Genomic DNA, 27,450 nt, shown 5'->3' on the forward strand with positions numbered 1-27,450 from the left:
AGTTTTAGTGGGACTGGCTGTTCATAAATTTCTTGATTCTCAGACTATATTCTCAAGCTCAGTGCATATTAAAGCAATGATTTATACTATAGCATGTGCTACCTGGCCACATGGGCAGGTCAGTGCTATACTGTTTAGCATAGGAGTCAGCAGCCAATGGCCCAGAGGTCAGATCCAGCCTACAAAGTGCTTGGATCCAGCAAGTCTGTCCCTGGCGGGGGGTGCAAATCAGGGCAACTGAGGAGCTATTTCTGACCCAGGAAGTGCAAGGGCCAACCAGAGATAACGCTCTCCTAGACCTGGTCTTGGCTAAGGGAGATAATCTGGTGAGTGGCTTAAACATTGAGGGTAACCTGGGCCACAGCAACCATGAAATTAACAGGTTTTCTATCTGCCGCAAGGTCGACAAATCAGCCAGCAGGACTGAAGTGGGGTGCATGAAGAGTGGTCATTGCTCAAGGAGATGATCCTTCAAGCACAAAATAACACCATTCCTGCAAAGAGGAAAGGTAGCAGGAGGGCTGGGAAGCCTTCCTGGTTTAATAGGAACACTGCGGTCCTCTTAAAGAAGAAAAAAGAGGTGCATGTACAGTGGAAGCTAGGGATGGTCCTCAAGTCACCAGCACTTTTAGGGATGATGACCTCCTGCTGGCCAAGAGGTGCAGGGGGTCCCCCGGCAGCTGATCTTGCTGGCTGGGGGGGGGGTCCCCCGCAGCTGAACTCACTTGAAAAGCCACCGCGCTGCTTCTGGAACTCCCATGGCCACTTCTGGAAGCAGGCAGCCCCGCTTCCTGACCAGTGCTTGCAAGGGGGACACTGGTGCTCCCTCATGCCCCCCTGCTCACCGGCTAAACAGGGATTGTGGCTGGATAGGGGGTGCATTGGCACTCTCAGGTGTGCAGGTGCACTCCCATGTACCCCCTACACATTGCCCCTGTGACCTAGTATCTCACAATATCCTTGTAGGAAAACTGGAAGATTGTGGGCTTAGCTGCTTGAGGTGGGAAACTGGCTACAGAGTAGGACACAGAGCGTGCTTATGAACAGATCTGTGTGATCCTGGTGTGAAGTGGCCAGTGGTGTCCCTCAGGGGTCCGTGTCTAAATCAGTGCTTTTCAACATCTTTATCAATGGTTTAGATGGGGGAGTGAAAAGCTTGCTGGCCAAGTTTGTGGATGACACCAAGTTATGGGGCAGTGTGGCCAGAAGATAGGTTGCTGATACAGGTGTACCTGGATAGGCTTGAGAGTTGGGCAGACCGGAACCAGATGAAGTTTAACACTTCCAAGTGTAAGGTGCTCCATCTGGGGGGAAAATGACCCTCAACATACATACAGGCTCAGAGGTGACAGCCTGACCCTTTTGCACCACGGCCAAAAGGGACCTAGGGGTAATGATTGACCATCGCATGAACAGGAGCCGTCAGTGTGACGCAGCAGCCAGCAGGGCAAACAACATGCTGCCATGCATCAACTGATGCATCTTGTATAAAACTAAGCAACTGATACTCCTGCTGTACTCAGCACTGGTGAGACCAGAGTTGGAGTACTGCGTCCAGTTTTGGGTGCCGCACTTCAATAAGGACATGGAAAAACTTGAGAGAGTCTAGAAATGAGCTACCCGTATGATCAGAAACTTGCAAGGCAAGCCATATGAGGAAAGGCTGAGGGACCTGGGCCTTTTTAGCCTAAAGAAGAGAAGGTTGAGAGGGGACTTGATAGCAACTTAATGCTATATCAGAGGAGTGCATCAGGAGCTTGGTGAACAACTATTCACTAGGGTACCCCTGGGGAAGACCAGGACCAATGGATATAAACTTCTGGAAGGCCACTTCAGGCTTAATACCAGGAATAACTCCTTCACAGTTAAGGTGTTCAGACTGTGGAATAAATTCCCTCCAGAGGTGTTGCAGTTACCAATCCTGATGGTTTTCAAGGGGAGATTGGAGAGTCACCTCGCTGGGGTCACTTGACCCCTGTTGTCTTCCTGCTTAGAGTGGAAGGGCTGGACCCAGTGATCTGCGAGGTCCTTTCCAGCCCCTAACAATCTATGAAAACCGCCTCGCGCCCCATGGCAACTCCACACTGCTGCCAGCTTCATGTCCGGCTGCTTGACACTGTCCCCCTGCTGTTGAATCTGCTGCCAGCTTCCTTGCATTTGCGGGTGTTGGCCCAGGACAAATCACTGTGCTCTGGTAGTCTCTGGGATCTAGCCCAGAGTGTGGCATAAGGTATCAGTGGCCTGCAGATTGGCTTGATGTGTACTCCCTCTCTGTCCTGAACTGTGCCATCAATGCCCCCTGCAATGCCCTCTGCACTCCCGCCACCATCCCTTGCTCCCTATGGCATGTGCCACTCGCTATCATTGCTCACTGTCATACAGTGCCAACTGGGATGGGGATCAGTACAAAGTGGAAGTGGGAGCTTGTGGTGGAAGCTGTGGTAGGTGGCCGGGGTGCTGCATGGGGAGGCACTACAGAGGGGAGCCATGGTGGGTCAGATGTGGCAGCCTGTCACTCTAAAAATTTGCATACCCTTGATCTAGCATATAAGTGTAGTACAGTAGAGTTCACTGGGAATTAGACCTTGCTCCCCCAAATAAGCAGGTCTCAACAATGAGCCTTCTGCAGTGCAAACCCAGATATGAACGGAGAAGAATTTCTATTACAGTGACAAACTGCCTGTGAAAACCAACAGATCAAACAACTTTCACTTTCTAATCCCATTACAAATGGATAATTTTGTTTTTAAAGAATGGATGTTAAGTGCTCTGTATAAAAAAAGCTGATCTTTTCCTCATGGATAGAGTTCAGAGAACAAGAATAATGCGATAGCAATCATAAGCCGCAGAGAAAGGTCAAAGGAACAGCGTTTATTTAGTCTAGAAAAGAAAAGACTGAGGAGGAGCCATAACAGGCTTCCAAATAAGTAAAAGTTTGTGTTATATAGAAAATAGCGATCAATTTATCTCCATTGCCTTGCATTAATAAAAATATTAGGAGCTGTTTTTTGCTTTTAGCCAGAAGAGATACAGTGCATAAGAATCAGTCTCTCACACAGAAATAATTTTCATGGAGATTCCTCTCATAGAAAGAAAGGCAGGACAGAAAGACAGTTTGGAAAATGTTGATTAGACTTATCCTCTGTACATGCAACAACTTGTCTCAAGGATAAAATCTGTAAATTTAAGCAGGAAAATGTAAAACAAAAACTGTAGGCCTGGATTTTCTTAATAGATTTGCATGTGAATGCTTCTATCCAGAACAAGTTTGTAAGTGGAATGAAAACTGCTCAGGAATTTTTTTAACAAAATTACTTGTTACAAGAAACCTGGGACTTCGTGAGAAACATACAAGTATATTTCTCTATGTTTTCTCAGGGTAAGAGAAAAAGATGCCAGCCTGTTTGGTCTGTAGCCTGTGGATCTAGGATTTGGGAAATCCAGCCTCTAGTTCCTGTTCTGCTTGATTCCCATATCCCTCCAATTAAGCTTTTAGCTATATGACAGGGGGGATTATTATTTTTCTCCCTGCTTTGTATGAAAAAAACTTTGAAAGGTTTTGCTTATATCAGTATGTCGAACGGGGAAACTTTTGAAATCTAAATACATTTTATGGATTGGGAAAGCTGTTTCTTGCTTGGCTCCAGAACTGACAGATTTCTTGGCCTTTTTTTGTACCTTGTTGACTGTTACTTACATGCATGAAATGGTTTCCAGTATCAAGAGTAGTCATTATTCCAGTTTAGGTGGCAAAATAGTATTGATTTTGAACTAATACTTGCTATTGTTTGAAATATTTCAAGAGTTCTATTCTGCATGTCTCAATCCAGGAAATGGCGGCAAGATTTATTTTGAGAGAGCTAAATGAAAAGGATTCTCTTCTACAGACAGCAGTCAAACAGAATCCAGAAGTGGGCAATCTGCTCTCTGAAAAACGTGTGTGTGCTGTTTGTGGGCAAGCATTCCTGACAACACGACTGGAATGTGTGTGTTTTATGCATGTAAAGCAGGTAAATATGAATTTCCTTCCTACAGTTTATAAGTAGGTGCTTGTTAAACTTCATGAGTATCATCCTTCAATATGCTAACAATTCTCTGCAAAAGACAAAGGGGGTGGTGTTTCTCATAATCTTGCAGATTTGGATCTAGGTCCAGTTTTTCATTGTGCAGATCGTTTGAAAAATTTTTAATAACTATTATTTATACAGAACCAGGAAGGGAAAAATTTGGGGGAAATACCACTTAAATCAGAAGAACCAGTAAGTGGTCTGTAACCTAAGTATAGTAATTCAAGGTATTGGAGGTGGTGTTTATCTTTTAATGAAAAGATAATCCAGAATTCCTGGACCAACTTTCACCCATTCAAAAGGATGGAAAAGTTATGACTCTCAGTAGCTGATGATTTCCCCCAGCTGACATAGATTTGGAAGAGCTGGCTGATAGCTTCCCATGCCTCCTTGCAGCTCCTGATGCACAGCACAGAGGCTTGCAAATTTTTTTCTGCTCTCTTGCAATCCTTTGCTGGTTGATGATCTTTTTGAATTTCATAGTCAGCCAGCACAAGTTAGAACAACTGCAAGAATATCTCTAGCTATTCAGCGTATTTGTGTTATGTACCATAGTCCATCATTTTTTATCATCTTGGGATTTATTCCGTTTGGGTGTTTGAAAACTAGTTCCAACCCATTACATTTGTTTCCTAGGCAAACTATAATATTTAGCTCTTTAATCCTTTTCACATAAAACATTATTCTGCTAAACCATCTCCATTAGTTCTGGTAATCTCTGTGTGCTATATTTGGGGAAGCTAAAGCTGTTACTTAAGTCTGCTTTCCCACAGACTTCCCATGTGCTTTAACTGCAATATATTTGCCCTTTGACAGTTGTGCTACATGTCCATGTAATGCTTCTTTCTAAAGAGTTAATTTTTACCACTACTGGGCACATGGGCTATGATTTTATTTTACATAAAATTGGAATTCGTTATTTTTGGCCCATGTTTCTAAGTGTCTCTTTTGTAATATTTTAATTGCCTTTTTACTTTTGTACACTTTCAAATTTCATTAACAAATATTTTTCTTCCTCTTTCAGATTTTCATTAGGTACCTCATTCGGCAGTATGTTGCCTTTCTAATTCTTTGCCTATGATTCAGGAAGTTTTCTGTTTGAATGACAAAATTACCATCCCAACAAATTTAGATGAATTTTTATGGCACATTTTTATAGATTTCATAGACATTAGGGCTGGAAGGGACCTCGGGAGATCATCGAGTCCAGCCTCCTGCCCAAAGGGCAGGAAGTCAGCTGGGGTCATAGGATCCCAGCAAGATAAGCATCCAATTTACTCTTGAAGGTGTTCAATGTAGGTGCTTGAACCATCTCCGCTGGCAGACTGTTCCAGACCTTGGGGGCTCGGACAGTAAAGAAATTCTTCCTTATGTCCAGCCTGAAACGGTCTTGCAGGAGTTTGTGACCGTTCGACCTCGTCATCCCTTGGGGCGCTCTGGTGATGCAGTAACAAATTTTTGATACAGTAACAAATATTTTACTGAAATGCTGTGCCATCTTTAGTTGCAAATATAACTATCTAATTGCATTACTATACCTGTATGAAATCTCACCTGAAAGAAGTTCTTCTTTTAAAGAGAAGGTAATGCTTTCTCTCCCTATTTAATCTTAGTCTCTCTTCCAGAAAGAATTCCGGCTATATATATATACTTTTAATACAGATTTTGCTGATTAGGGGCTAGACTTGGACCAACAAACTAATAACAAATTGGCCAGCATTTAAGTTGTAGTAACAACTTGAGTTATTATTGATGCAGAACGTAACAAAATCAGTGACTTGGAAACAAAAGGCTCAGAATTCCATTACCACTTCTCTGACCCATCCACTTCTCAAAACATGTACTCGTATTTCATTTCTCTACTCTGTTGATATTAACTTCTCCCCAGACCCTCTTAAAGTAATGGAGTTTAAGGTGCAAATGACTTGTATGCTAAATTAATTTTCAAACCTGTACTAAATGATGTAATTTAATTCAAAACTGCTCTTGAAGGAAATTAAAGTGAGTCTGCTTCCAACCATGACTTGCAAAACTGTATTGTGAAAAAATACATATAATATCATAACTGTCATTCTTTTCATAACACATTTAGCTTAGGAGAAATAAATCATATATCACCTAAGCTGATAGCATTAATTGAACTGATGGTTTATGTTATAAAAGCTAAAATTGTTTCCTTTGGTTAAACAGAATATAGTCAGCAGAGAAAAGCATATGAAGTTGATAATTAAAATAGACCAAGTAACAAATTTGTTATGTTATAGCTTCATATTAGTTTGTTTAAATATTTGAAGCACAAAAGAAGGATAAATAATATCAAATTCCTAATTACACATGAATGTTCTTGTCACATTCCAGGATGTTGGAGGTAGGAACAACTTTCATTAAGAGGATATATAAAATATATTATTTCATCAAGACTTATGGGTTTCTGTTTGGTTTTGTTTTTAAAAATATACATATTTTGGTACCTCTTTGGTAATTTTTAAAATGCTCTATTCTGCTTTGTATGTCATCTTCCTTTTATCTCCATTACTTCCTTTTTTTTCCTACTGTTCAGACCCAAATTTTCAGAGGAGTAATAGAAAGTTGGAATTTTTCTGTAGTATGAGAGTTGAATTGTATTAATATGTGTATCTTTACAATTAGAAGGAATTATTCCAAATGTTTCCCGTACAAAATATTTATACTTAATAGGACTTTAAGTTCTCTAGAGAAAAATTAGGTAGTTCTGTTATATTTACAAACAGTATCTTGTCCTCTTGAATTTGAAAGTTCCCATCCAGAGTTTGAATTTTGTACTGTGGAGCCAATGATCAAGTTACTTCAAGGTTAAGAGGAATGGGGATTTAGACCTTTCATTTACTATGGATTAAGAGGATGCACATACAGTTACTGTGGAACAGCTGACGTATTAAATTCTTGCTCGCTTTTACATATCTGTTATTTATTCTTGTGGAAGGGTTTACATACATATTTAGGGACTCTCCTCCCTAAAATATGCCCTTTGTGAATGATGGGAGAGCAGATCTATACAAATTAGGAAGCAGCAACTCAGATATAAAATTAGGAGAAAGGAAGGAGGTGCATTCCTGGCTGGCATGATGTACAACTCTGAGTAACACTCTAGTCCACAGTTTCAAACAGAAATCCACGTGTTTCTTAATTTTATGCCTTGCAATAATTTGCAAGAATTGCAGCTGTTAGTAGACATGTCATTGATCATATAAACTTTACAGCCATATTCTGAGGATTAGAAGCAAGCCTGCCAAGCATCACATTTCATCATCCCTCATCCTTTGATTATGAGTGAGGAATAAATGATATGCCTATTATAAACTTGATTTTCATAACTTGTTTATATAAATATACTTGGGGGGGTTCTGTGCCAGCAGTTTAGCACAGGGGCAACTTCACTCTTGCTGGCATTCTTCGTTCTTGTTGGGATATGGGTACTAATTTTGCTAAAATAGAAAACCAGTGAGGTTAAGTGACTTGTCTATAGTATTAATAGTACAGGAGAAAAAAGAATTGGTTTGTTAGGGAGTTTATATTTTGATGTGGGATGAGAAGAAAGATTGAGTTTATGTCTGTGTATGGGGTGCTTCTGGGTATGATATACAGAGATACAGCAAATCTTGGGCATATACTATTAGGTATAGAACTTCATTAACTGTAATGTGCTTCTTACAATTTTGCCCATTTGTTACTGTATATATTGTTAATAAAGCATTGTCTAAAGATTCAGAGTAGGTTACTGGTGAAATGAGGAAAGTATTCAGGTCTCCAAACTTCTAGTTCTTTACTTCTTGGAGTACATTGCTAGAATTTCCTAGTGGTATTCATATCTTGGATTATATAAATATGGACAGAATATGCTTCTTTAAAGAGATTTTTTTTTCTCTTTAAAGAAGCATATTCTGTACATATTCAGGTCAGACCAGGCCAGGTCTGCTACCCTTATGACAGTAAACAGTAATACTTGCAGCTGTCAATGAGAGGTGTGTGGCAGAAGATATCCTAGCAATCTGTATGGTGCCAGCAGCTTCAAGCAGAGGAGCAGCTGCAGTGAGGGGGATACTAGTCCTTACCCCGGTGGAAGAAGTGCCACCAAAAGGCGGAAGCCATGGCAGGGTAGACTGTGCTCTCCAGCCTTGATTGGCAACCCGTTTAGGAGCAGAGCCCTGAAAGATGTACGGATTAAAATTTTTTTTCATACTGGCATCTCCTGAAGCCAAGCTGACTCCAAATATACTGGCTTCTGCCATTCCTTTGGGATCAACCAGCTAAGCCAAAAGAGGGACGTTGATATATAGGCAACTCAAGTGTCTCCATAACAACTGCCCGGGCCACTGCAGCCAAAACTGAATAGAGAGGATACTCCATCTTTGCTACATGCATGGGCACAACACAGAAGAGGGCAGTCATGGGTTATAAGCTCAACTGAAATGGCATAGAGTAGAGCACCACAGATCACCTTAATCAGTGGGAGGAACCAGTTGTGTTCCAGTGGTCAGCTACTGCTGGGCTTACACTGCGTAGCCCCCAGCTAGTAAGGTGCTGACCCACCATGGTCTGCCTGCCTCATTCGGTACATGGGGCAGGACCAAAAGTTAAAAAACAGATGGCAAATCAAGCACCAAGCAACAAGAAAAGAAACCTTAAAACCTTCTGACTGGGAAGCTGGAAGGTCAGGACCATGTGTCCTGGCATGAATGACAATTTATAGATGATGGATAGTGCCTGGAAGACTGATTGATCAAAAGCTGCGAAAACTTAACATCAAAGTTGCAGCCTTGGAGAAGACAAGATTGGCCAACTCAGGCTTCATCCATGAGACCTTTTTCTGGGAAGGCAGGAGTGCAGAAGATACTCGCCTACGTGGGGTCGGATTTGCAGTTTGCAACAGGTTGGTCAAAAACATTGAGACCCCCACTGGAACATCAGCTCACATCATCTCACTCTGACTAGTCAACTGATGGTTTTGTTAATATTAGTGCCTATGCACCAACTTTATAGGCGAGTTCACATGATAAAGGTAATTTCTATAATGTTCTGTACCATGTCACTAAGCACCTAACATGAAACGAGAGGCTTCTCCTAGGGGATTTTAATGCTTGAGTAGGCACAGATCACAACTTTTGGCCAACCTGCCTGGGACGTCATGACATTGGGAAAATGAATGAAAATGGCCAATGTCTTCTCAAACTCCATATCTTAAACCACCTGAGTATCACTAACGTCTACTTTCCAGGCAAAGAACATCAAAAACATCTCAAGTATCATTGAGACACCCATGATCTGGCCACTGGCATCAATTAGATCTTGTGATCACCAGGAGGAAAGACCTGTTGAGTGTACTATGCACCTACACTTACCAGAGGGAAGACTGTGACACAGACCACTTTCCTACTGTCAGCAAAGTGAAAGTGATACCAAAGAAGCTGCATAAAGCCAAATACCAGAGTCAGCCAAGAATTAACTCACACAGCCCAAAGGTCCAGAGCAAGTGCCTTGACTTTCAAAGGACCTTCAAACTAGCTATGTCTATGAAAGCAACATCTGCAAATGCTGAAGGAACTTGGAGTAGACTAAGAGCAGTCATCCAATAAACAGCCACAGAAGTATTTTGGAAAAAGAAATTGTCAAATAAAGACTGGTTTGGGGCATACTCAGAAAAGATGCTACTACTTGTTGAAGTCAAGAACACAGCCTACTTGAAATACAGCCAGAATCTAACAGAAAGTTTCAAGGCTAAACTTAAGCATGCCGGGGCAGTGGTACAGAAAACAGCCAGATGCAGCACAAACCAGTACACTTTGTCTCGGACACAGGAAACCTGCGAACTATGATGGTCTGGCAAAGCCCGTGGCCCAACTGTCACTTAAGTCACCCCCCTTTAAGTCTCAAGAGGGAAAAGTAAAAATCACGGAAAAGAACTAACAGATATCACACTGGGTCAAACATTACTTAGAGCTTTACTCCCATGAAACAAACATTTCAGAAGAGGCATGGAATCACCTTCCAACTCTAAGTGTACTGGCACAGCTAGACAAAGAACCTACAGCTAAAGAACTTAACAAAGCCATAGACTCTAGGAAGCAGAAAAGTACCAGGGGAGGATGGCATTCCAGCTGAGGTTCTCAAATGCGGGAAGGCTAGCCTGCTACCACATCTTCATCAACTCCTAGTATGCTGCTGGCAGGAAGGTGAAGTACCCCAAGACATGCGTAATGCTAACATCATCACTCTCTACAAGGACACGGGCGACTGCAACGACTATAGAGGCATCTCTGTCCTCAGAGTCACAGGCAAGGCTTTTACCAGAGTCATCTTGAAACACTTGCAACAACTTGCTGACCATGTCTACCTGGAATCACAGTGTGGATTCAGAGCAGGAAGATCAACAGTGGACATGATATTTTCCTTACACGAACTACAAGAAAAATGCAGAGAACAAAATAAGCCACTGTATGTATCATTTGTTGACCTGATGAAAGGCTTCAACAATGTCAGCAGAACAGGTTTGTTCAAGGTCCTGGTAAAGATTGGATGCCCTGCGAGATGACTCAACATGATACACTCCTTCCATGAAAACATGCAGTTCACAGTTCAGTTTGATGGATCAACTTCTGACAGGGTGAGATAAAGAGTAGAGTGAAGCAGGGTTGTGTTCTGGCACCTACACTCTTTAGGATATTTTCTATGCTGCTGCACTATGCTTTTGATTGACTTGGAGAAAGGCATATACCTTCAAACAAGATCAGATGGCAAACTCTACAATCCATTATGTCTAATGTCAAAGACAAAAGTGAGGTGCATACTTATTAGGGTCCTCCTTTTTGTTGATAGCACTGCACTCGGTGCCCATGAAAAAGGTCAACTACAAATACTCATGAATTGCCTCTCCCATGCTTTCAGGATGTTTGCCCTGACCATCTGCTTCAAGAAGACTCTGGTCCTACAATAGTCACTATCAGCCTTGACAACACACCTCCTGAGAAAGTGAACAAGTTCTGCTACCTTGGATCCACAGTGAGTGACAACCTGTCACTGGATGAAGAGCTAATTGTACACATTGGAAAGGCAGCTACCACTTTCAGTAAGCTCTCCAAACGAGTCTGGAACACTACAAAACTCACAATCAAAACTAAACTGCTTGTGTACAAAGTCTGCATCCTTATGTATAGCAGTGAGACACGGTCAGCCTATGCATATCAAAAAAAGAAGCTGAATAGCTTTCACCTGTGCTGTTTATGGTGTATCCTTGACATCAAGTGGTAAGATAGCATCACCAACACAGAGGTCATCATCACCAAAGCCACCATCACTGCACAACTCAAACAGCGGTGCCTATGCTGGCTTGGCCATCTGTGCAGGATGGAAGATGGGCGCATCCTGAAGGACATCCTGTATTGGCAAATTGCAGGTGGGAAGAGAAGAATAGAGCACCCAAAAATTGTGCTTCAAAGATGTCTACAAGCAGGAAATGAAGGTTTTTGGAATCAACCCAAACCTTTGAGAGGCCTTAGCTGGAGACAGCACTCCCTTCTCAATTACGGAGTTCCACATCACAACAAGAAATGGTCACTCAAATTACAACAGAAACGTGACTGAAGGAAACAGCCTGTCAGTACAGTAGCCCTAATGCCATGGCTACTGTACACCTGGGACCCTGTGGCAGGACCTACAAATCTAACATTGAGTTCTATAGTCACAAGAGAAAATGCACCACCAGTCAGTAGAATAGCTGTAATATCCACCATTACTCACTGATAAATGGATGCCATAACTATAATGCTTCTTTAAACCCAAGTAACCTGTTGAGATCTATTTAATTGGACTTTTGACATAAGGTAAGACTATAAGAAACAGTTTTTTATTCATAGTTGATGCTTCCACAACCCTGCATTTGTACTCAGAAGCTTGTTATTTTGCACGTCATATTTCAAAAATTGGTAGAAATATTAAGCTTTTAAATTAGTTTCAGATCTTTGAGTAAAATAATAGCTGATATGTTTAATACAAATGTTATGAAAGGAAATATCGGATTGACTGGCTTTTCTCATATAACTGTCCACATTCAGATTACTTGGTCATTTTGTGATGCACTCCTTCAAGTCCCCCTTTATTTACCATATTTACTCGAATCCAAGGTGACTTCAGATTTAAGACAACCTGGATAATTAGATTGTACACACGGAAAAAATACATATTTGTTATAATTGTATATGTATAGAATCTAATAATTGGGAGAGCATCTTAAATTCATTCCCTCTTCTCCACTTCAGAAACAGGGAAAGCAGTGGGACTGGGTGAGAGCTGGAGTTGGGGCCAGAGGTGCCACCACTGGTGCTGCTGCTTCCAGAGTGGGCAGGAGCAGAGCCAACATGTGCTCTGTGTCCTGGGCTGGAGCCATGATGGGGGCAGGTAGTTGTGGGGATGGGGTAGGGGCAGAGGTGGTGTGAGGCAGGTGAAGGAAGACGGCAGCTACAGCTCAGCCCAGGTCAGGGTTACTGAAATCCAATACAAAGGGACTTTTCCCATCCATGTTGAATGGGGGAAAACAACTCTCTTCTTGGATTTGAGTAACCCTCAATAAGTAATAAGGTAATCAATTTCTGTAGCTAGATGATGAGTGACTGTTTTGCCTGTAAAGGGGAGAATATACTCAGGAGAATATCTTTCTGGTTTCTGTATTTTAAAATAGCTCTTTTTGATCAGTACTACTTTTCAGTACTCTTTTTGATCAGTACTGCAATTCTGTGCAGTATTTTTCAGCTTGTGTATGTTAGGGTGAAGAATTCCAGCACCTTGAAAGTTCAGGTCCCTTAGACACTGCTTGAAAAATAGAGCAGATCTCAGCCAGCAGTAACAGCTGAATTTATGAGTTTAAATAACTCCCCAGCTGGCTGTGACTCTCTTCCTTTTGTTTTTTAGGAACAGACAAATGGACAGTATAGAAATAAATATCTAGAAAAGAAGAAGTGAGAAAAGAGGTACTTTAGGAAGACATTACAGCTTTGTTAAAATACTTATTAGATGTGTTCCAATACAATGTTCATTTCCATGGAAGGAAGGAATGAAAATGACTTGAAAAACCGCAACGTATTTACTAGCATTTTATAAATTTCAACTGAAGTTATCAGTTTAGAACCATAAGGGTCACTTAAATGTAACTACAAATTTTACTGGCTGACAACCTACTGAAATTAACTGGCAAGGTAGCTGTGGATGAAGTCCAAGAATTAATTTTAAAAAATGAAATTGAAAATTGCCAATGAAAGAAATTAAAAATTGTTTAAATTTTGAAGAGGGAAATTATTGAGCCATATTAAGTGAATGGTTCATTAGCCTAATACTCAAAGGATTCTGCTACTGACCTGCTCTGTAATCGCACGTATCTCTGCCTGTTTCCCTCTAATCTTAGTCTATTTTATCTTTTTAGAGTGTAGGCTCTCCAGGGTGGGAAGTCTCTCTTAGTATGTGAGTGAACATTACCTAGCATGATGGGGCCTCTTAGCAGGACTGTAGTACAGATAATACTAAAAGGGATTTCTGTTTATTTCATTTTTAAAAATCCATTTAGTTTAAAAATATTTTTAAAGGTTAAGTGTAAATTTGAAGAAATTACACTATATTTTACCTAAGAAAAAGGTGTATTTCTTGCTTTAAAAATTCTTGGTATAAAAATTCATCTGTAATTTGAGAGTTACAACCTGCACCTCCACAATTAATTGCACAACACTGTTAGAAATGGAATATTGTTAGAAATGCGCAGCTTGCATCTTGCACCTGATAAGAAAGAAATACTGCCAAAGACTCCTTTCTCCCCCAGTCCTGCCTCAGTCTTTCTCATGCTGATTACACTCTCTCCCCCCTCACCCGCCTCAGTCTTTCTCATGCTGATTGCAGAAGCTGGAATTCAATTGACTGTGGCCTTGGGGTATGAACTTTTGGCAAACTGTTGTAGTTTCTGGGCATGCTTAATGAACTGTTGCATATTCATCTCTCCGCCCCACATACTCAAGTAGCTAATTATACTATACTATATGCTTGTATGAAACGGAAGTAGCTGTAAGAGTTCCGGTGTCTGCACACGTGCTCAGGAGAGAGAAGATAAATTCCACTTGCAAACACAATTAGTTTGTCAGAAGCTGATTTGGGCATCAATGCCCCACTCTGACCTTGTTTGCAAACAAATACTTCCTTTTGGTACCGGCTGATGTTTGTGTGTCTGTGATTTTTGCGGGCCTCCAGAGAAACAAACCGCTTTTGTGCAACAACACCCTTCAAGAAACACTTTGAGTAGGTTGCTGTACTTCTCTAGATGGCAAGCTTCTGGAGATTTGCAGATTAGCCAACACAGCCATGCACTTCCAAATATCTAAAACCTTCCTTAACTGTAGACTAAAGAGGAAACCTCTTAATATCCTTGTCACTTTGTTGTCTTGGTGTAATTCCTCCATTTTTTTCAGGTGTATTTAAAAAAAAATAATTATCTGAATATAACTTTCTGTAGACTCCTACTGACATATGTTCACACTGGATTACACTGACTAGACTGTTGACCCTTAAAGATGCAGTATTTACACAGGCAGTAGTCCCGTTGACTTACTATGTTAACATGCTTATTGTTGCCTGTGGCAGATGAGTCCCTGCTGCAAGGTTCTTTAAATATAATTCATCAAGACAAAACTTTCTTGCACAGTTTGCCTGCAGAAATCTTGTAGGATCATGACCTTGATTGTTATTTATTTCTTTAAAAATAAAGCTTGTAAATTAGAAGGTATTTGTTTCTTATGAGACAAGTTTATTGAAAGAAAGGAATGATCAAGCATTTACGTTACAGCTCTGCTTTAATCAAGTACACAATGTAAATGTGTTTTTTTGCACTTATCTTTTTATTTATTTATTGTTTAAAGAAAATGAAGATAAGCAGGAACATTCACCTCTTGCCTGTAAGGAAGTTGATATGCTCTTTCCAGTGTTTTAATTTTGGTGACCATGGATTCTTCGGAGTTGTTGAATCATAGAGCAGGCCAGGAATCATCCAGTACATCAGATTTCCCTTCTTGGCATTGTTTACACTAACTGTTGAATCTTAAGAACCAGATCAGTGTTGCATCTGTGCTCATATTAAAATGTACACCATATATAGAGAAAATTAATTGTACAGAAATGATCTAACCTCATGCAAAATGCTTCCAAAGAAGTGTGTAATGATGGTCTATTTGCCAGATTTTGCTCCTATAAATGGATGAATGAAGCAGATAACAATATTTAAATATGATGCAGTTTTATACTGTAAATTGTAACCAACAAATATACTGTGGCTTCTTTATTAACATGCCTCTTTTAATGGTTTTTGTGTTTTATATGTGACATTTTAATTCAGATTTGTTTTTGTGAGGATTTTAAGTTCAAATTTTAGATCTGCAAAGGAAAATTTGGATGTGTACCAAGTGATTTGTTCTAAGTTTTCCCCATTTTATTTCATTACAAGTCCCATTTTCCAGGAGTTTATAACTTGACATAGCCATGTCTTGGCACAAAAGCAAATATATAACTGTGTTTTAAAAATGAAAAAAAAAATATTGCCAAGCTTAACATTTTTTTCTTGATCTGTTTTAACTTTATAGAAGGATTTATATCTCATGGAAAACTTTGGTGAAACATGTTGGAAACAATTGTTCTTAGATGTCTTTTATTCTCTAGATTATTTTCTTCCCTTTTGAACTCTTATAGAAGTATTTATATGGAAACAGAAATTTTTTAAACTTTAAGAATGTGTCTATTCCTGTTTCTTTTTCCCCTCACCTAAAACTATAATCCTTTTATGTGCTATGTCATAATCCTCTCCGTGTCAAATAATTATGAAGTTAAAGTAAATTCTTCGATTTAGGAAGGTGTTTAAGCATGGTCTAAATCGGGGTAGGCAATACTCGGCACACGTGCCAGTTACTGGCATGTGAAGACATTTTCCTCGGCATGCCAGAAGGTGTGCCGAGGAAATTGTTTTAAAAAAAAAATGTTTTTAAGTTGCTGCTCCTGCCTCTTTCAAGAGACTCAGGAGGAGATGCTGCCTGATGAGCCCTTGGGAGGAGCTATTAGGGTGGGGGAGCCCTTTCTGCAACTCTTACTGTACCATCATCAGAGGGGCAGGCTTCCCCCACCTTACCTGGCGGTGGTTGCTGCAGCTCTGCCCAGCCTGCCCTGATGCATCCTCCCACATGCTGCCTGGGGGATGTGCCTGCATATGGAATAGGAAAGGGTGGGGAGTGGAAGAGGGGCTGCCAGCCCCACCGTGCCAGCCGCAGCCATGGCTGGGGGGCAGGGGGAAGCATCACCAACTCCCTGGCTCCTTGCAGCTACTACAGCTGCTTCGGATCACTTGGTGGAGGACAGCCCAAAGTGAGAGCAGTGGGGTCAGGATTGTGCTGCCCCTACTCCCTTCCTTTCCCAACCTATTGTGCAGCCTCCTTCTCGTTGCAGCACAGCTGTAGCCCTGGGGCAGGGGGCCCAGCCTGGCCCTGCACAGTAACCGCCCCCCCAAGGGAGGAGGCAGCTGGCTGATGAGCAGGTTCCGAGCCAGGGCCATGGCAGGCCACACTGCAGCCCAGGAGCCGGCTCCCTGGGGAGGCACAGAGGCTGCGGTGGGCCTGGGGCATTATCAGGTTGGTCTTTGTCCTGTGGCCCAGCAGCCTGGCTGCATGCACGTGTGGGTGTCTTTGGTTGTGCGTGTGCACGTTTGGTTCTGTATGTGCACGTGTGGTTGTGTGTGTCTGTGTATGTGCATGCACATCTGTGTGTCTGGTTCTGTGCATTTGTCTGCACATATGTGTCTAGTTTTTGTGTGTCTGTGCATGCATGCACATGTGTCTGGTTCTGGGCATGTGTGTATTGGGTTCTATGTGTGTGTTTCCTTGCATGTATCTGATTCTCTCTGTCTCTCTCTCTTCTCTCCTTTTTTTCTCTTTCCAGTCCTTTTTTATCTTTTCTCACTCTTCTCTTTTTCTCTTCTTTCTCTCTTTCTCTTTTTTTTCCCCTCTGTTGTCACAACATACTTAATAAAAAAAGAATACATAACAACCAAGGTAGTATATATTGTATTTATTCTTACCAGGTTTAGAATTTTTAGAAAACCTGATATTAAGTGTTAAAAAAAAGCAATATTTATGATTATTAGCTATATCAATATGCAGCATGTCTTGCCATGTAACCCTCCTCCCTTCCTCTCCCTCTCCACCACTGGTTTTATTTTTCTGGCATGCCGGCACTCCGGCACCTTACAAGGTAGACATTGTGGTTTTTTCAGCACTCTGGCCAAAAACATTGCTTTACCCCTGGTCTAAATGGAAGTGTGTATGTAGTTAGTGGTTTCAGTTGTAGTGTTCATGTGTTTCAAATTAAGGATATTGTTAATTGGCTTCCTGAACTGCTTCCAGAGTTATTTCTTGTGAAAGTAAGAAGTTGAGCCAAGCATCTGTTTAAGAGCAAAGACTCTTCCAATAGCAATCCCCTCTAGGAGTAAAGAGAAAGTTAACAGAAATATTTTTCTAAAAGTATTTCTGGGATTGTACATTATCCACGAGCCATCAGTGGAACACTAAAAGCTACCTTTCTGTCAAATTTTAGCCTATTGTGTGCAGTAAGTGGATTACCTAGCCTCCTTGCTTCAGCGGGTGATCTTTGCTCCCTCATAAGCTCCTCTGCCAGTCTTCCCAAATCATACAGTCTTCAAGCAAAAAGCAAGCAAACAAATAAAACAAAACACTTGTGTCCTGGGCAGTAGAAGAAGAGCCCTTTAGCTCTGGCTTCTGGCACAGCAGCTTCGCCCTTCTTGTAGTAAGGAGTTGTGCTCATGGCTTACTTTCTTTCCCCCTGCTTACTCCTCTGGGAGTTTTTTAAAGCCCTTGGCAGGATACTCGCTATCTAGCCAAATACCCTGTAGCTGGGCTTTCAGATGCTACAGAATGTACGTAATTTTTTTCAATAAAAAAAGTAGTGCACAGCTCAGCAAAGACTTGTAAAAAAACCAGAAATATATATATGAAAATCATGCTATTAATATTTGCATTCTGTTCTAACCTTTTAAATATATATTTATATTTAAATACATGCATTTGAGAAGATATATGTATGCAAGGAAGGTGTGGCAGGAACAGGCCCCAGGGGTGGCTGTGATGCCCCCTGGTGGGTAAGCAATTCCTACCTCATTCCATGTTCTCACAGTATCCTCCCTTTCTACCTCTCCTGCCATGCCTTGATGTAACTTACAATACTAACAGAGGTTGCCCCAGGTTCCCAAAGTGTGCCTCAGTCACTCTGCTGTCTATTGTCCATGTACCTGGCTGGCACCAGTCACTCCCCACTGGTGATAACTTGTGGCCTTCCTGGCCCTATCTGTGTCTTAGGGCACAAACCTGCCTTAGGGGTGATAATTGTGGCCTTTGTCCTCCCCTATAGCCTTGCCCATGCTTCAGAGATATCACTCTTCAGCAGCCTGTACAGGCTTCAGCCCTCTTCGCTTTAGCTTGCTGATTGCTCTAGCTGTCGACTTCCAGTGTAGAATCACTTCATCTGACCTGGCGTCTGAGCCTCTTATTTGTTGTGCCTCAGTCTCTCATGGCACAGGCTCTAGCCCTCTCAGCTCTGGCCTGTCAATGTTTCTCACTTTCAGGGCGTAGCCTCTGGCCTGCCCGTCTTACTCCCCCTCTCCTTTGCCCCTTTGCAGGGCTTAAAATCACAAGTGCCCCAGGCACCATGGTATGTGGCCTCCAATGCTTCCCTATAGTCACAATCCAGTCCTTCAGCGTTAAACTTAAAAACATAAATACAAGCCACTGGTTCCTGTCACAAGAGCACGGAGGTGTCCTGTGCCAGGTAGTGTAACTTGGGGTGGGGGTGTATCACAGGAGCACCAAGGTGTCCTGTGCCTTGGAAGCAAAAGGAACTGAGCTGCCAATCAGCTGGGCAGCTCAGGTGCCGGTTGCCAGGGCAACCAGGTGGGTCAGGTGGCCAGAAGGGGGCAGGGCCGGGCCTTTATAAACAGCCCAGGCCGGAGCCTGACTAGCAGTTCTTTTCTGGCGGCCGCAGGAGTGAGAGCTCTGCAGCTGAGCTGAGCAGCCGGAGTCAGCAGTTGCTGCCTTGTTGTGCTGGCTGGCTGTGATGATGCGGGGAACCACGATACTCTAAAGTGAGGTAGGGTTACAAGCCCCAGACGGGCTTGGAGTTTGTTATGAGCAGGAGGCTCTATTGCCTGGGTTGCAGCCATCGGGCTTGAGTTTGTTACAGTTAATCCGGAGGACCGGGTGAGGCTGTAGGGGAGCGAGGAGGCCTCAGCGGGGCTCCCCAACAGCTTGGGGGTTCCAGGTGCCCAGTAGGGGCACAGTGCCAGCGGGGCACTATTGGCTGTGCTGGAGAGGCACCGTATTGTGCCAGGGAGGCGCAGTGTGCGGGGTTTCAGACCCCAGCCCATAAGGGTGGTGTTTTGCCCAGTGGGGGCAACCGGACCCAGAGAAGGGTCAAGGGGACAGGCACGGTGGCGGTCGCCTGTGCCCCTAGCGTGCGGAGCACGGTAGCGGCCCCTGAGAGGGCAAGGCCCCAGAGCGGGGCAGAGAGAGAGCGCGAGGCGCGCGGTGTCGGCCCCAGAGCGGGGCAGAGAGAGAGAGCGATCAGGCGAGGAACGCCGGCAAGGGCGCCAGTATTAGGGCGGCGGTAGCAAGCCAGGCCCAAGGGCGCCGGTATTAGGGCGGCGGTAGCAAGCCAGGCCCAAGGGCGCCAGTAGTTGGGTGGCAGTAGCGAGCCGGACCCAGGGGGCGCCAGCAATAGCCGGATGCCGGCGAGATAGGTCCAGGACGCAGGGAGTGGGCTGGAAGACAGGAGCCCGGCCCAAGGGGGCACCAGGCGGGCGAAGAACCCAGGGTGCCCGAGAGAGAGAGAGGGCACCAGAGGGGCGAGGGACCATACAACGTCCCACGGAACAGCTGCGAGGCTTGGGGCGTGCTGAAGGGGAGGTTGGAGGCACGCATAGCCCTTAAGACGGGGCGCATAGAGATGCCCCATTTCGGAGTAGGGGTAGGAACATTGGTACCGTTAACTAGGGGAACAGAGGCAGCCTCCCATACAACTTATTTGTCATCAAAGTCATGGTGGGCGAGGATTCGAGGCTGCCCAGTCCACCCTAACGTTGCGGTAGGGGGCGCTAAGGAGTTCACGGCCGCTCCTAGGCCCCACTCCCTCACAGTTCCAACTAAAAGTTATTCCCACTCTAGGTCTGCGCCTCCACTCTAAGACATACTTCCCCCTTAGCCATCTTGTTTTACCTCAGCTGGGTAGCTTGGGTGTCCATGGGCTGGTTTCCTGAAGCCCCTCTCTCCCAGCAGTTCTTTATTCTGCAGTCTGCAGGGCCAGAATTCCTTCCTTGTGCCAAACACTGGGCTTATATGCTTAAACAGCTTAATACACTGACCCTTCATTCCTGTAATCAATATGAGCATTCCATACTTTTTAAATAGTTGTTTTCACATAGCAATGATATAAATGAAAATACAGCAGTTAAAATATAAATTAATATTAAACGAAATAAAATGCCAATGGTTTCTGTGACAGGTGTTGGCTTGATTCCTTAGCATCTAGGTTCTGGATCTAGAACTCCACAATGCATTAACAGGAAGCTGGAAACAATTGGTTGCTTGACTTTCAGGGCTTTGAAGGTTATTTCTATATCTTTCTGATCAGAAATTGAAAGTCACCTGTACTCCTTTGTGTGCCTCTGTCCACAGCATGCACAGAATTTAATGGGAATGCATTTTCAGCACTGTAGTACATGGAACATTGAGGGGATTTAGCTGATACTGTCTCATTTAAGTCAGTGCTTATATGCAACATAATTTCATTTTCCTGTTTAACTGATAAAAAGTAAATTCCCAACATTTCCCAAAACAGCTGAAGGTACCTTAAATTATAGACCGGTAACCCCTAGCCATTTTTTGGGGGCAAAACACAGCCAGCCCAGGCTCTGGGCATTTCGCAGTAGGCAGCCAGTAGACTGCAAGCCCTGCTGTGAGCAGCCTGGGCTCCATGGCTGGCAGCAGCTGCTGAGAACCTGAGCTGGTTGGAGCTGGGAGGCTGCAAACAGCTGCATTAGGCACCTAAACCCTGGCCTGGCTCTGTGCCAAAGACACATGTGCAGCTGCTGCCACTGCCACAGACCTGGTGCTGGTGCAGCTGTCTGCAGCCTGACTATAACTGCCCAGCACCTGCACCAGGTCTGGCAGGCAGCCAGGAGGCTGCAAACAGCTGTACCAGGCTCGGGAGCCCTTGGCTGTGTTCCATGGTGGCAATGGCTGGTGGGGGAGGGGGTAGAGTTGCTGTGGCCTTTTAATTGCTTTACCAAAGTAAAAACGTATATATAAAGGGAATACTGACTATTGAAGTTTTGCACAGGTTGGTATGTGTATTAAACATGTACTAAATGTACATTTGCATGATCAGCCTCCATAACAGGGCCCCAACCCTGTTATGAGAATGAGGGCCAGGGTGCACAGACCACTTGGATGACTCCTTTGTTGTGTATTCTTTTTTTTCCCTAATCCTGAGCTATCTTCCCCAAAGCATGAGTTTACCAAACTGGCAGGGAATAGGGTTGCCAGGCAACAGCACATGGCCCACTACATTGCATCTCAGGTGCGGGCAATTACAGCTGGGCCCAAGTCAACTGGCTTAGAGAGTCAGCTAATCAGAGATGCCATGGGAAACTAAACAAGAGAAGAAGAGCAGCAGGTGGAAGGGGGTGAGACGAGGAGTCTCCATGGCTATTCCTGGAGGGGCTGTGAGGGGACCCTAGGTAAACTGAAGGAGTTGGGAGCCATAGGAGCTGCCACATCACAAAAACTGAACTACTAACAGACATGTCTTCTTTTTAGTTATGTTTCTTTTTGTTCGTGAACAAGCCTTACTAGCAGCCTAGGCAGGGCTTCTGACACCAGCTGGGGATTTAAGTTTAGAGTAAGTTAAGCGTATCTAAGGACAGGGTGCATGAAGAGTGGGTGGCCTTGCCACTGTTGCAGGGGCAGCTTGGGCTCCAGTACCGTGGACCCAGAGTGGGACCCTGGGAGTGGGACCCCCGAGTAAAATTGGCTGGGAGCAGAAGTGTACAGCCAGACATGCATCCAAGAACTTGCAAGTGTTCCAGGCATGCCCCAGAGCAGTTTACAGACTCCAATGTCCTTTTAAATCAATGAAGCAAAGAATGAATAACTGTGTAGTAAATCATTGTGATGTATTTTATCAGGTCAAAAAGACTTCATAAAGGCTTTCTTTTTTGAGGGGAAAAATCTCTAGCTTTGAAACGGTTCAGGTTGGCATAAACTATAAAGAAAGTAAGATATGTTTAAAGATGTCTTAAGTCACCTGTGTTTTGTAAATGTTTTCAAATGTAATGTGTGCTACATTTGCATCTGCACCTTTTAAGATTAGGTCCAGATTAGTATCAGTTCAAAAATATCAGAAGCATGCTCAATTTGCAGTGGTTCTTGACCTTTTTTGTACCAGAACCCATGTGTAAACATCGATGGCCAGTCCCAACCCACTAAATAGTTTAGCTCTCTGGCCCTGCTGGTGCCCCTCACTCCTAATCCACAGCCCCACACCCCCCAGTCCTGCTGGTGCTCTTCACTCACAACCAGCTGCCCCCAGGCTGCAGACCTCCAGTGTGTGGGGCAGGGGTGGGTGTGTGAGGCAGGGAGAGAATGGCCCACCCCAGATTTGTGTGCCCACAGTGGCCATGCAGCTGCAGCCTGGCTGGACCAGCACAGGCAGGAGCCACTTCCACAGCCCAGCAAGCAGGACCCAGCATGGAAGGGTGGAAAAGGGTTGCAAGTCTTGTTGCTGCCTCTGCCGCCGGTGGCAGGTCCCCCATGCCAGCTGCTCTGCCAGCAGCGTGAGGGGTAACAGATGGGGGGAGGGGCTGCGCTGACCTCACCTCTTGCTGCCAGCCACTTGTGCACTGGGCCCCTCTTGCTGCCAGCCACTTGTGCACTGGGCCCCAGCTCTACCCTGCCACCATAACCCGGCCGATGCCATCGCTCCCCTCAGGTTGCCTGCATTGCCTACCACCCCACCTCCCCTTTGGGGCAGAGCCATGGCCTGAGGGGAGTGGCAGCAGTGGCCAGCCTATGGTGGTAGGGTAGAGCTGAACCCCGACATATGAGCAGCTAGCGGTGGGAGGAGGTGAGGGCAGTGTGACCTTTCCCCCATCCATTACTCCTCTCACTGCACCGCACCTGACACAGAGGTCCTAGCAACAGCAGCAATGAGTTTTGCAGTCCCACTCTGCCTTCCTATGCTGGATCCTGCCTGCTAGGCTGTGGAGGTGTCTCCTGCCCATGCCAGTCCAGCCAGGCTGCAGCTCCATACCCACATAATTAGAAAGCTGCTCTGCTCCAGGAAAATCTTTCCACAAGATATGCAGTGTTTGGAAGGTATAGTGAAATGATGCTTCTCCTGTGATTGATGACGGAACATTTAGAATGATGAAGACAGTGAAGTCTGATCAGGAAAAGTGCGCAGGAAACACAACTGTGAATCTGTTGGGTGTGGGGAAGCATCTGAGGCAAGGTAATAGTAATTGGGTGAGAAATGCAGAATCTGATTCCAGAATTAACAAGCAGTAAATATCTGAATGAATGGAGAAAAATATGGGAAGATCTGTTGCAATGAAAAATGACATGTTTACTTCTGTTTACAGTTACTGTTGGAGGTACCTTGGTGTTCTGTTGTATTGGGGATCAATGATTGAAGAGACTGTAAGTCAGGTGCATATTAGGACAATAGTCAAGAAGAATTCTGGAAGCATTATGGTCTTAAAAACATAGATACAGATACATTGCTGAGGAGAAAATACTCGGGTGAAGAGTGTTCTGTTTTTGAAAAAAAAATGGCAAAAGATTCTTTAATGTCCTGAATCAGCAAACCACTCAACCATATGCTTAAGTTCTCCTTACTTCAGCAAAGCACTCTACATACACTTGAACTCCTACTAAGGTCAATGAAAATTCATAGATTTCCATGTGAATTGAATCGGAGCCTTAAGCACTTGTTTTACTTCAGTGGAACCTGAGCATTTTTCTTAAGTGTTTTGCTAAATGGTGATAAAAGAATGGGAAGTGAAAACAAGAGTGAAAGAAAAAAAGACTGAAATCTAAGTCCCTGTCTCTCAATCCCCATGCACACTTCAGTATAACTCACATACAACAATGGCTTTCATTATAACCCCTAACCAGGAAACCAGACGTAGCAAAACTAAATCCTCACGTCTACACCAATTCTCCAACCTTAGATTTGTCTTCCATTTTCCCACCTAGAAAAAAATATATATTCTACATTATGCCATGAAGGTCATAAGGTTTGAGCTATGCTGGATCCAGGAAAAAGAAGAATCCAAACTCACAGAGCCCTTACAGAGAATATCCGCCTGACAGTCTATTCTCATTTAAGTCAATAGTACTTTAGCTTGAGAATTTCCACTAAGCTCAACTCGGGCACTGGGACTTAAAGGGAGAAGTGGTCTGCTAGGCAAATAAATTCTAAGATGCATTATTTACCTAATAATATGAAATCATGACTTTAAACACTTAGTAGATGGATTAATTAGATACTGAACATTTGTGATATAATCCATAACCAGTTCTAAGCAAGACATTGATCTAGTTTTTTTAAAAATGGATACTTTAAAGCATTCTTCCCAAATGAAAGTGTTAGTAACTGTGAAATAACTGAAGTGAATCAAATTAATATATTCCAAGTTGTAAGGGCACAATATATTCATAAACAAATGGCAGGGATCAGATTTGTTTATAAACATGGAGCAATCACACCATAGCACAAAAGTATCCAGTATATCCACAGAGTCCAGAATATTCAGTTTGTCGCCAGGCATGGAATCACTCCATTAGATGCACAACAGACATGGAATTGTGGGCCTAATTTATATATGTAATTTTTAAATATTCAAATACTGTAGATTGTTTGTTCACATGTTGCCTGATTGTGCAGTAATTTTACGTGCAAATATGCAATGTCTTTTACATATAGAATGGTGCACTGTATTTGTGCAGTCTTTGGATTGCTTAATTAAAAAGCAATCAGGCTTTTTTAATTAAGCAGTACTTCAGTTTGGCCCCTATACTTTAAACAAGGATATAACCCTGCTTGACTCCTCTTCAGATCTTAAAAGTGTCAGCCATTGATTTATTATAGTTGACTGTTCCCCACATTTCATCATGGAAAGAGTGGATTATGCTGAGGAGTTCTGGTGGACAGCCAATCTGTTCCAATAATTGGAAGAGGCCTTTTCTGCTGAAAAGGTCAAAGGCTTTAGTCAGGTCAATGAAGGTGATGTAGAGGGGTCTCCTTTGTTCCATATGTTTTTCTTGGGTTTGTTGGAGTGAGAAGATCACATATATGTCAGATTTACTAGTTCTGAATCTGCATTGTGACTCAGGGTAAACAAGGTTAGCAGGGATTTAAAGTCTTAAATCTTTTATATTCAAGTCAAATATACATGTTATTTTAATTTTTTTTCCTTGAAAAATTTAAGATTTACTTAACCTCTGGAGTCTTGGGGAAAACAAAAATAATATGAAACAATGTCTAATGGATCTATTAGCAAACCTTAGGCTCATGCTAAAGACAGAAGGGTTTGGTTTTTTTACTTCTTACTTTTTTGTATGGAGAATTTTGATCAGAAATGCACAGTCTTGATTCCTTAGTAAGCTGTCCTAATTATGGTTATTGTTATTATTGTTATTCTCATGACAGATTAAGGATTTGGCAGACTGAATCCGTGCATTCTGAACTGAAGTACACATTGGATTGTTTTCATTCTTGATGATGATACTAGAGAAACAACCAGTACCAGCAACATTCCTTGTTTTGTAGCACCAAGCAAGTATGTTGTGGGATTCATTTTCTTCTTAGAGAAGTGGCAGAATTAGAGGAATTTATTTACAAGAACCTAGCACTATATGGCCTAGTTTAAACTGGTTCTGTTTAATGTAGTAATTTCATTTTGGATAGAGGCTTAAGCAGTGATGCAAAATTAAGTTTTAGGTTTAACAGGCAAGTGAGGCAGCTCAATGCCACAGTTTAAGATAGACTTTGTTTTCAGTGGTAGAATTATTTGGAAAAAAATACTTATTCAAATCTATTTCTATCTTCCTGGACTTATTTTGAGAGCTAGTACAAGTTAATGGTACAACTCAGTTTAATCTTAATAGAAAACTAGTACTTTGCTGATTTAGTACTTGCTGATTTCATAATATCGCTCACAGAAGCACGTTGCATATAAAATATTTGAATTTCATTTTTATATTTTGATAATTAATCATTCAGTTCAAAGGCAGACATCCTCAGGAAGAGAGGGGCATTTAAAATTTGCTGGGTTCATGTTTGAAAGGTAGTCATGGATTCTTTATTTAGCGTGCACTGTGCATTCTTCATACTTTCCTGAAGTGTGTGTTCTGCTCTACAGAGTAAGAAGTCTTATGGAAAAACATTTTCAGATAGTTTTAGTTTAAAATGGGAAGATTTCATAGACATTAGGGCTGGAAGGGACTTTGGAAGATCATCGAGTCCAGTTCCCCACCCCAAGGGCAGGAAGTCAGTTGAGGTCATAGGATCCTAGCAAGATAAGCATCCAATTTGCTCTTGAAGGTGTTCAATGTAGGTGCTTGAACCATCTCCAATGGCAGGCTGTTCCAGACCTTGGGGGCTCAGACAGTAAAGACATTCTTCCTTATGTCCAGCTTGAAACGGTCTTGCAGTAGCTTATAACCGTCCGACCTCCTCATCCCTTGGGGCACTCTGGTGAACAAACGTTTCCCCAGGTACTGGTGGTCAGCCCTGATAAACTTATAGGTGGCCATCAGATCACCCCTGAGCGTGCGCTTTTCCAGTCTAAAGAGCCCCATGGCTCTTAGCCTGTCCTCGTAAGGTCTGTTTTCCTGACTTCTGATCATGCATGTGGCTCTTCTGCTGGTACTATGATGGTCCAGGAAATATGCAGGAGATAAGGACTTTTGTGGGTAATACTTCTTTTTGGACCAACTGCATTGTTGGGACAGGCGTTTGACAAGCATTTGAATGCAATGTATAAATACAGTTCATGAATGTACTGAATTCAAAAGCTTGTCTAGGTATGAGCAAGTGTTAATTTCTAGTGGCAGAAGTTTTGGAGAAATGTGCATAGCTACAAATCTATTGGGAGAGGGAACAGTATAGATGTTGAGCCTGCAAATGTACTCTTTCTCCTGGTGCTTGTATCTTGCCCAAACCAGGGTGATCCTGGGCAGCAGGGTGGGTGCGGAACAAGGAGTGG

The 27,450-nt window shown here is 43.0% G+C and overlaps 1 protein-coding gene across 2 annotated transcripts in view; it reads left to right on the forward strand.

Annotated features, from left to right (window-relative positions):
* The window catches only part of LRRC69 (leucine rich repeat containing 69), a 58,961-nt gene extending 41,857 nt beyond the window's left edge, over window positions 1–17,104 (forward strand). Inside the window, exons 7-8 of one of the 2 annotated variants that reach the window (XM_090040314.1) lie at window positions 3,831–4,010; window positions 14,993–17,104. In XM_090040314.1, coding sequence (XP_089896440.1) covers window positions 3,831–4,010; window positions 14,993–15,103 — 291 coding nt within the window. In that variant the 3' untranslated portion in view covers window positions 15,104–17,104. Of the gene's footprint in view, window positions 1–3,830; window positions 4,011–5,091 lie in introns of both variants that reach the window. The other variant, XM_090040315.1, reaches the window with a different exon arrangement.
* Window positions 17,105–27,450: the final 10,346 nt, after the last annotated feature.

The sequence above is a fragment of the Crocodylus siamensis genome, chromosome 3 (assembly GCF_052110815.1).
Source record: "Crocodylus siamensis isolate JL-2025a chromosome 3, ASM5211081v1, whole genome shotgun sequence".
NCBI classification, from domain to species: Eukaryota; Metazoa; Chordata; order Crocodylia; family Crocodylidae; genus Crocodylus; species Crocodylus siamensis.